The 11,253-nt window shown below is 39.9% G+C and overlaps 1 protein-coding gene across 1 annotated transcript; it reads left to right on the top strand.

Moving 5' to 3' along the window:
* Window positions 1-4,986: 4,986 nt before the first annotated feature.
* On the top strand, window positions 4,987-9,973 carry LOC119979828 (the record flags this gene model as incomplete). The annotated part of the gene is made up of 2 exons (XM_038822455.1): window positions 4,987-5,646; window positions 6,626-9,973. Coding segments are annotated over 2 exons (4,008 nt in total), but the record flags the coding sequence as incomplete, so codon positions are not given.
* Between the last annotated feature and the right edge of the window lie 1,280 nt (window positions 9,974-11,253).

Below are 11,253 nucleotides of genomic sequence, written 5' to 3'. Positions count from 1 at the left end.
TTAAATTCGTATGTTTGATTTGTTACATAATGTGAAATTTTGGTTCATGTGGGTTAATCTCCCAATGTAAGTTTGATGTTGATTTGAGTTTAGGTCTAACATTTGAGTATTCAATTCTACCCATTCTTATGTTTGATTTGTTGGGTTTGGATCGGGTTTGACCCTACTTGGGCCGGAGGGCATACTTAGAGGATTTGGATCGGGTTGGAACAATGGGCCTCGCGGGCAATATTGGGTTTTTGTACATTTGTATAAATTTCATTTTTTAATTTTATTATTTGTCATGTATTCTTGTAAAATGTAAGTCTTGTAATAGTGTAGCAAAAATAGTGGATGTAAAATAGAAAATGCATACATGATATTCTAGGATGTTAGAAGCATATAGAAATGAGGAATTGATTTCGTGAATGATGATGGCATTAGAATGCATGCTTAGGACTTTGATTTCTCACACTATACCATGATGTTTAGATGTATGCTAGGATTGTTTGAATGCCATGAAAATAAATGCAACGCGTTAGTCATTAGAATTAATCTAAGCCGTCTCACTTTAATAAACACACCAAGATTAATTTACGGAACCATTATGTTTTCTTTGAATACCAAGGAGCCTTCAAGATATTGGGGTTCCATTGGCATTCATCCAAAACATTTGGATTTCGTGGACCCAGAAAGCAAATATGTTTTTAGGGATTAGGAGAATTTATTTAAGGACCCAAAGGGGGGTTTAAAGATATTTGGCCCGTCCGATGGGCCTTAAATGGATTCTTTCTTTTCTCATAAAGAATATAATTGTGAGTAAGGCTTGAATTGAATAGTTTTTCATCGATCGTGGGCCTTTTTGGTGCATCAACCAAGTTCCCAAAAATCTCTTCTCCAAAACCATCAAAACCCATTCCCATGTTTCTATCCAAATAGCCTTTTTTCCAAATCATCCAAAACATCAAAACCCACTCCGATATGGATTTTTTTTCATCCAAGACCAAGTAAAATGTTTTCGGCCAAGCCGGGAATGGCCGTAGTGACCCCGTGCATCTTTTTATCCAGAACCACTTCAAGTGGAATTTTTTATTAAATGTTTTCGGCCAAGCCGGGAATGGCCGTAGTGATCCCGTGCACCTTTTTTTGTCAACAACCACTTCAAGTGGAGTCTTTTATTTAACATTTTTGGCCAAGCCGGGAATGGCCATAGTGATCCCGTGCACCCCTTTTTACCAAAGACCACTTCAAGTGGAGTTTTTTTTCGGCCAAGCCGGGAATGGCCGTAGTGATCCCGTGCACCCTTTTTCCTTCTTTTTTTATCAAAACCCATAAAAATAAGATTTTTAAAATCAAATCTTGGTCTAACATTAATGGAACATTTCCACCCATTTGATAATACATGATTTTCCGGGCATATGGAAAACTCATTAAAACATTTGGGACATACAATCATTCCTCAAATCAAAGTAGAGCCAAATAGGAAAACTTTTTTTTTGAAGGTAACCGTTTTCGGGAGTTGTGGGGTGCCTAACACCTTCCCCACGCTCAATAGACCCCCTTACCCATTTTTCTCGTAGACCAAAATGGATGTCCAATTGCATCCTAAAAATCAATTGGTGGCGACTTCATTGTTTTTCAAGCCGGTTGCTTCAGCTGGCGACTTCACTGGGGATCATGGTTGTTGTACCAAAGGGGTCGGGCCTTGTTGTCTTGGTGTTTTCCTATTTGGTTGATTTGTTTATTTTGTTGTATAATAGTCTTTCAACATTTTGAGGAATCTAATGTGTTTGTTCATGATTGTAGATAAAATAACAGGTTTTTGGTTTCATAAAATTTGAGTGTTTGAGTGTTTGTTAAGGATACGGTATGTTCCCCCGCACACACATCACTATTCACATGCACACAAATGGCCCATAAAAACCGGGTCCTACTAGTGATTAGTGAGGGTTGATCTTTGCTTTTGATGGATTTTGTCCTCATGTAAGCAAGGAAAAACATCCTCCTGGATTGACGTCCCTTCAAGATATTGGGGGATGGGTTCCACTTCCAGATATGGGGTGTGAACTAACCTGATCCAGTGGCCTCTCGCGTAGCCGCGTTATAGTTAGATATGCCACTTATATGCACATTAGATAACCATTAGATCTGGTTCGAGACCTTCAGAAGTTTGTAGGAACCTCATTTTTTAGGAACAATGGGGGAACTCTCCTATCCTTGACTCTATTTATTTCTTGTATTTTATTCTTCATTTCATCAAACCACACATGTACATCTTTTATACACTTGCCATGAATATGTTAGCCTAGGTTATGATCTTACACATTTGTTAATCATCCATACATATTCATATACACTTGTACACTTGTTAACTACCCATACATGTCCATATATACATACACAATTGTTAATTACCCATACATGTCCATATATACATACATAATTGTTAATTACCCATACATGTTCATATATATCTCATACCCTTCATATAGGTATAGTCATTGGAATTTGGTTTGGTAAAATTTTCAAGACATCTTTTAATTGAAATAGGATATGCACAAATAATAGCCACATATATGCACATTTGTAAAATAAATGAGAACTGATGTCGTTGTTTGTACAATGCACAGAAAATCATAAATAATCATAGCGCCCAAGAAGCACCATCGACACCCCTATCAGACTCGCCTACAATCAAGAATTATTGAGAATATGGAGCAGGAAATGGGTGAGCATAGTCAGAATCAGGATATAGTCGAACTGAAAGAGCAGATGGCCCTATTAATGAAGAATATGGCGTTGCTAATGAAGGGAAAAGGAGTAGTTGGAAATTCTGAAACACCAGAGGTTCCTGACAATCATTTGCACCAAGAAGTACCAGTTTACCCACCCGGGTTCACTCCTGTCCGTAACCAATCTTTGCCTGGTTTGCACCAGCATCAATATGTTTCTCAACAGGGAACGACTCAGAACCCAGCTTACATTCATCAAGTTGATCCTCATGTGCAGAACAATCCCTTCCCAATCGGTGCTGATACAACGGGAACTTTTATTGGTGGAGTAGTGACTGAGGGAGTTCAGTATGAAGAAAGTAGCTCAATGGATGCCATCAAGAAGTTAGAAAAGAGATTAAGAGCTATGGAGGGTTTCAATGCTTCAGGGATGCTAAACCCAGCCAACCTGTGCTTGGTGAAGAATTTGAATGTTCCACATGACTTTGTACTACCGAAATTCAGTTTGTTTGATGGCACTGGAGTCCCTTTGGATCATTTAACTATGTATTGTCGGCGCATGCAGCCATATGCAAGCGATGAGAAAGTGTTGATGCATTATTTCCAAGATAGTCTGACTGGGGCAGCTCAAAGGTGGTTCAATACCCTTAATCCTTCATCAGTAGCTTCGTGGGAGGATTTGGCTGAAATGTTTATGAAGCAGTATAAGCATAATGAAGAGAAAATCCCTACCATTTACGATTTGCAGAACACAGCAATGAAGAGTGGGGAAAGCTTTAGGGAATTTGCCCATCGATGGAGGGATTTGGCAGCCCAGATAATTCCACCCCTTTCAGAAAAGGATTTGTTGAACGCTTTCATTGATGCTCTCCAGGAGCCTTATACTTCCAATCTGGCGGGAGGTGGACATAATAACTTAGCTGATATGATACAGGCAGGAGAACGAGTTGAACGATGCATGAAGAGAGGAAACCTGCACTATCCCATCCTTGACAAACCAGATCCAATTAAAGGAAGTAAAGGCAAGAAGGCTGAAGTGCATTCTGTGAATTTTGATTCAAATCCCGTTGTTTATGGTGCGCCTACTTCAGACTACCGCCCTAGAAGCAATGCCCCAAGGATGTCAAGCCCAGGAGCCTACTATAACCATAATCATACCCATACCCAAAATCCTTATCTACCCCGATTCAATGCACCACCACCCAATCAATACCCGCAAAACCCAAATGCTTACCAAAATTTTCAGAACCCACAGACCTACCAAAATCCTCATCCAAATTTCCAAAATCCAAGACCCAGAAGGCCGGTGGAACGTTTTGACCCTATACCTATGACATATGCGGAGTGTTTCACTAAGCTACAAGCCCAAGGGGCGGTAGTACCAATACCAGGAAGAGTTCACCAGCCTCCATATCCTCCCTGGTATGATCCAAATTCTACATGTCTTTACCATGGGGGCGCACCCGGACATTCAACAGAAGCATGTTTGCCTTTCAAGAGGTTAATTCAGGGGATGATTGAAGCAAAATGGCTCAACTTGGATGCTGTGGACAAGCCAAATGTTAACAACAATCCGCTGCCAAACCATGGGAATGAGGGTGTGAATTGTGTTGGTGAGTCTCGCGTTATCAAGAGGTGGGTGTCAGAGATTACGATGCCATTGTGCCAGTTATTTGACATCTTAAAGGAGCAGGGGATGATTGAAAAGATGAGTCTTTTTCGCCAAAGTAATCAACCCGATACAAGTAAGATTTGCAAATTTCACAGTGGAATGGAAGGTCACACTATTGAAGAATGCAATGATTTTCGGGAGAAGGTACAAGAGTTGATGGATTTGAGGAGGATTATTTTTGAAGAAGGAGAAGGTCAAGAAAGCCATGTCAATGTCCTAGGAGGTTATTACCAGGGACCAAGGCCGAATTGTGTGAAACCTTTTGTTCTACAATACTCTACAGAGGACAAGCCAGTGACTGTGACTCCGAGGATAGATCCTTTGTACAAGAATGACAAGGCTGTGCCGTGGAATTATGAGGTTGAAATTAGGGGAAAGCAAGGAGAAATGGTAGATAATATTTCTGGTGTTAGTGGAGTTACTCGGAGTGGGAGATGTTACACGAGAAATGAGCCAGAAGGGAATCTGGTAGTGGATCTTGAAGCTGAACGCAAAAGAAAAGGGAAAGCAATACCTGAAGTTGAAAGATCAAGTTCTATTCCAGAAGAAGGTCTTTTTGTACGCCCAGAAGAGGAAAAGAAAGTTGTAACTGATGTGGAAGTCCAGGAGTTCCTGAAAATTATTCGGCAGAGTGAGTACATGATAGTGGATCAATTGAAGAAAACCCCTGCAAAGATTTCGATCTTGGAGTTGATAATGAGTTCTGAACCGCATCGACAAGTCTTGATGAGAATGTTAAATCAGGCGTATGTATCAGACAAGGTTCCTACAGACTCTTTTAATGGCATTGTGGGAAATGTGTTGGCCTCTCATTTGTTGTCCTTTACTGAAGATGATATTCCCCCTGATGGGATGGGGCACAACAAAGCTTTGCATATTTCAGCCATGTGTCGTGGAAAGGAATTAGCAAGTATCTTGGTGGATAATGGGTCATCCCTCAATATTTTACCGAAGGAGACTTTTGAAAAGCTGCCGATTGACAGATCTTATTTAAAGCAAGTGCCGATGGTGGTGAGGGCATTCGACGGAACACGTAGAGAGATTATGGGAGAAATTGAAATACCTTTACAGGTTGCAAGCGTAACTTTCAATGTACCATTTGTGGTAATGGATATCTCACCAACCTACAGTTGCCTGTTGGGACGACCTTGGATTCACACTGCAGGAGCCGTTCCCTCATCATTGCATCAGATGCTCAAGTTTGTTCATGATGGAAGGGTTTATATAGTAAAGGGCCAGTCAGAATGGATGGTTGCTAGTTTGTCTAATAATTCTCCTATTGATGCTCCGACAGAAGGGATTGAGAGTTCATTCCAATCTTTTGAAATTGCTAGTGCTAGCTATGTGAAGGAAGGACTTTCTCCCTTAAAGCCACAAGTATCCAAGGTTACGAAGAATGTAGCAAAATTTATGTTGAAAAAGGGGTTTCGCCCGGGAGAAGGACTCGGTAAGAATCGACAAGGAATTAAGAAGCCAGTAGAAATGGTGAAACATCCAGAACGTTGGGGTTTGGGTTATAAGCCAACTAGAGCTGACAGGAACCATGCTCAAGCAGAAAAGCAGGCGAAGAGGTTTGCTCGTCTGGAAGGAAAGGAGTTGGAAGTCGAAAAGAAATCGATTCATTGGCTTTATGACAGTTTTGTGTATGGAGGGATGCAGAACAAGATAAGTTTGGCCGATACTGGGGCAGTTTTTGGAAAACTGCCAGTTGGAAACTCGACTGATGTAATTGGGGCAATTTTGACAAATATATGTGATCAGTTTGAGGAGTTCCAAGTTGCTGTGGTGGAAGAGGAACAGAGTTCAACTGCTAGACCTTGTTTTGTCATCTCGCGTCCTTCAAATTTCAAATTAGGCAACTGGACCAGTCTGGAGCTCCCAGTATCTCTCAAGAACCTGCAAGAGTAATCCCGAGTGCACTACCATCGTGGGCCCAGCTCACGGCCTTCGTTTGGGTCTTTTGTAATGAGCATGCTTTACTTTGCTTTCAATAAATCTTATAGTATGGCGATTGCATGTTCAAATCTTTGTACATATTCCCTTTTCCATGAAATGAAAGTCTTTTGACAGTCATCCATATTCATGTTTCTCCATTTCCATTTAAGTTTTGTTCTCCATTCTCAAATCCATTTTTATTCATTTCTTTCACAGGATTGAAAATGATGATAACGAAGATGACGAACTTAATGAACCAGATTTTGATGCACCCATTAGCAATGTTGAATCTGACTATGAAATAGAGGAAGAAATTGAGATTTTACCCGAAATGTTAAGACTAGTCAATCAAGAGGAGAAAATAATACAGCCACGTCAAGAGGTAACAGAAGTTGTTAATTTGGGAACTAAAACGGAGAAAAAGGAGGTTAAGGTAGGAGCTGCCTTCGAAGGAGAAAACAAGAAGAAATTGATAGATTTATTGCATAATTACCAGGATGTCTTTGCATGGTCTTATCAGGATATGCCCGGTCTTGATACAAGTATAGTTGTTCACAAGTTGCCATTAATTCCAGAATGTACTCCAGTGAAACAAAAGTTGAGGAGATTAAAGGCAGATATGCTTTTGAAAATAAGAGATGAAGTGAAGAAACAGTTTGACGCTGGTTTTTTAGCAGTGGCTAGATACCCTGAATGGGTGGCAAATATTGTACCTGTTCCCAAGAAGGATGGAAAAGTGCGGATGTGTGTCGATTATAGAGATCTCAATCGTGCAAGCCCGAAGGATAATTTTCCACTTCCCCATATCGATGTTTTAGTGGATAATACAGCTAGACATTCAACTTTCTCTTTCATGGATGGATTTTCGGGTTACAATCAGATCAAGATGGCACCAGAGGATCGTGAGAAGACGACTTTTATTACCCTCTGGGGAACCTTTTGCTATAAAGTCATGCCGTTTGGTCTGAAGAATGCCGGTGCTACTTATCAACGAGCCATGGTCACTTTGTTTCATGACATGATGCATAGAGAAGTTGAAGTATATGTCGATGATATGATAGCAAAATCCAAAGAAGGTGAAGATCATATTGTGAATCTCCAAAAGTTGTTTGATCGATTAAGGAAGCATCAATTGAAGTTGAATCCAGCTAAGTGCACATTTGGGGCAACCTCGGGGAAGTTATTAGGTTTTATTGTAAGCAGGAAAGGAATTGAGGTAGATCCTGATAAAGTGAAGGCGATCTTGGAGATGCCACCCCCTCGGACAGAAAAGGAAGTTAGGGGTTTCTTGGGAAGGTTAAATTACATTGCCAGATTCATTTCACAGTTGACAGCTACTTGTGAACCTATCTTTAAATTATTGCGTAAGAGTAACTCTACTGAGTGGAACGAAGATTGTCAGATTGCATTCGAAAAGATCAAGCAATACTTGAAAAGTCCTCCAGTGTTGATGCCTCCTGTAGCTGGCAGGCCGCTTATTCTCTATTTGACTGTCTCAGATAGTTCGATGGGATGTGTGCTTGGACAGCATGATTCATCGGGAAGGATAGAGCATGCCATTTATTACTTAAGCAAGAAGTTTACTAGTTGTGAAGCAAATTATTCGATGTTGGAGAAAACTTGTTGTTCTTTGGTTTGGGCTGCACATCGGCTTAGACAATACATGCTTTATCATACGACGTGGTTGATTTCCAGGATGGATCCTATCAAATACATTTTTGAGAAACCTTCTCTTTCAGGGAGGATAGCTAAATGGCAGATGTTGTTATCAGAATATGATATTTTGTATGTTACACAGAAGGCAATCAAAGGGAGTGCAATAGCAGATTATTTGGCAGATGGAGCAATTGATGATACTCAGTCTATGGATTTGAAGTTTCCAGATATTGATGTCATGACTGTGTCGATAGAAGGGGGGAATCAGAAGGATTTGGCAAAATGGACTATGTTGTTCGATGGGGCTTCTAATATCATGGGATGTGGAATTGGTGCAGTGTTAATATCACCTGATGAGAATATTATCCCGTTTACAGCTAAGTTGTATTTCGAATGTACTAACAATGTGGCTGAGTATGAAGCATGTACGATGGGAATTCAAGCTGCTATCGATATGAGGATTAGGAGGCTACAGGTCTATGGTGACTCACAGTTGGTGATTAGGCAATTGAATGATGAGTGGGAAACTAAAGATGACAAGCTCATTCCGTATTACCAACATATCAAAAAGTTAGTCAAGTTTTTTGATTGGATTGAGTTTGATCATATCCACAGGGAAGAAAATCAAATAGCAGATGCTTTGGCAACTTTGGCGGCAATGTTTGATGTAGACCCAAAAGGGGAAGTGCAACTAATTAAAATTGAGAAACGAGAAATTCGAGGTTACTGTTCAAATTTAGAGGGAGAGCCTGATGGTAAACCGTGGTATCATGATATTCAACAGTACATTGAAAAGAAAGCATATCCATCAGGGGCATCAGAGAATGATAAGTGTACCATCAGGAGACTGGCAGGATCTTTCTTCTTGAGTGGAAATGTTCTTTATAAAAGGAATGATGGAATAGTTTTCTTACGTTGTGTTGATGTCGCTGAGGCTAAACAAATAATGGAGGAAATTCATGAAGGAATATGTGGGACTCATTCCAATGGATATGCAATGGCACGGAAGATTATTCGTGCAGGGTATTATTGGTTAACCATGGAGAGGGACTGTATAAGTTATGCAAACAGATGCCACAAATGTCAGATTTATGCAGACAGAACACATGTTCCAGTTAATCCATTGCATGTGTTGACATCACCATGGCCTTTTTCAATGTGGGGATTAGATGTCATTGGTCCAATTGAGCCAAAGGCTTCTAATGGGCATCGTTTCATTTTGGTTGCCATTGATTATTTTACCAAATGGGTAGAAGCTGCTTCATATTCTAATGTGACGAGTAGCGTGGTTGTTCGGTTTTTGAGAAAAGAAATTGTTTGTCGATATGGAGTCCCAGAAAGAATTATTACTGATAATGGCACGAATTTCAATAGCAAAATGGTGAAGGATTTTTGTGACCAGTTCAAAATTTATCACCATAATTCGACTCCTTACCGTCCGAAGATGAATGGGGCTGTCGAAGCGGCGAATAAGAATATCAAGAAGATCATTGGGAAGATGACAGAGAATTACAAAGATTGGCATGAGAAGATTCCTTTTGCTCTATATGGTTATCGGACATCAATACAGACATCTACTGGGGAGACGCCTTTCTCCTTGGTGTATGGTATGGAAGCGGTTTTGCCTATCGAAATGGAGATTCCATCCCTTCGAGTAGTTCTGGAGGCGGGTTTGGAAGAATCAGAATGGACTCGAATGCGTTATGAGCAGTTGAATTTGATTGAAGAACGAAGGCTAGGAGCAATTTGTAAAGGGCAATTGTATCAAAGAAGATTGATGAAAGCACATAATAAGAAAGTTCGACCTCACAGTTTCAGGGAAGGAGATTTAGTGCTGAAGATGATCTTGCCGCCTCAAAAGGATCACCGTGGGAAGTGGACCCCGAACTATGAGGGACCATATGTGGTGAAGAAAGCCTTTGAAGGAGGGGCATTGATTTTGACAAGAATGGATGGAGAAGAATTGCCTAATCCGGTGAATGCAGATGCCATCAAAAAGTATTACCCATAGCAAAAAAAAAAAAAGAAAAAAAACTCGCTAGATTGAAAACCCGAAAGGGCGGTCTAGGCAAAAATTAGAGTTAAAAAAAAAAGAAAAAAACTCGCTAGATTGAAAACCCGAAAGGGCGATCTAGGCAAAATTAGAGTTAAAAACTCGCTAGATTGAAAACCCGAAAGGGCAGTCTAGGCAAAAATTAGAGTTAAAAAAAAAAGAGAAAAGAAAAAAAAAACAAAAAGAAAAAGAAAGTGAATGACAGATAGTAAGGCTGTACACGGGTGAATTGGTTATGTTCAGGGGTATGCATGATGAGTCTGTGAAGGAGAAGCTTCATATGGAAGTAGTCAGATTCAATAATTGCAAAATGGGGGCACACAAAACTGGGGCAGTTTTGTGCGGAATCAAAGTTATCTCATCATATATCCTATAAAGATTCTGCTATTTCCTTTATTTTTAACCCTCTTGAATCATATATATACTCGATCAGTCTCTCCTGTTATCTATTTATTCTAAATAAAACTCTTTGAGGTCATTCAATTCATTTCTGAATTCCTTATTCACTGCTTGTGTTTTTCATGATTTTTTTTTTTTTTTTTTGCCTTCATAAATCTCATGTAGTACAAGCATTGCCATACTATTGAATTTATTTGGAAGTTGAGTAAAGTAATAAAAGAATCATGACAAGTGCATTAGGACATTGTTCTTAGCAGGAACCTGTGAGATTTTGGTGTTCTTGACTGTAAAGGAGCTAAAAGAAATTAACTGGCACTAAAAGGCATGGTGGAGCTGAAGAGATTGTGGCGTTCTTAACTCTAAGAGAGCTAAAAGCAATTGATTGGCGTTAAAAAGCATAGTGGGGCCAGAGAGATGTTGGAGCCGGAGAGATGGTGCTTGGTGTTAAAGGATGAAAGGATGGAAGTCAGGTGTGAACAGTAAACAGATGGAAAGACCATACAAGACAAAAGGAGAATGAAAGATACAAGAATATTTGTAACATGGCAGATTCAAGATGGGATGGAGGCAAAAGATGCAGTCTTCTCATGATGGATGATTGCAGGATGATAGGGGCGATGGTGCTTACGATAATTAACCAAAATCAAATTTTCAAAATGAGAAAAATAAAGGAAAATACAATTTTCTTCATGCATTCATATACACTCATGGATATTTTCTTGCATAAATTCATACAAACATTTTTTGCCAAGCTGGGAATGGCAGTAGTGATCCCATGCACTTTCTTTTCATCAGCCAAGCTGGGAATGGCTGTAGTGATCCCATGC

This window comes from Tripterygium wilfordii, chromosome 15 (assembly GCF_013401445.1).
Source record: "Tripterygium wilfordii isolate XIE 37 chromosome 15, ASM1340144v1, whole genome shotgun sequence".
Taxonomy (NCBI): Eukaryota; Viridiplantae; Streptophyta; class Magnoliopsida; order Celastrales; family Celastraceae; genus Tripterygium; species Tripterygium wilfordii.
Note: the sequence above shows the minus strand (reverse complement) of the source record. Positions and strands in the feature narration are given on the sequence as shown.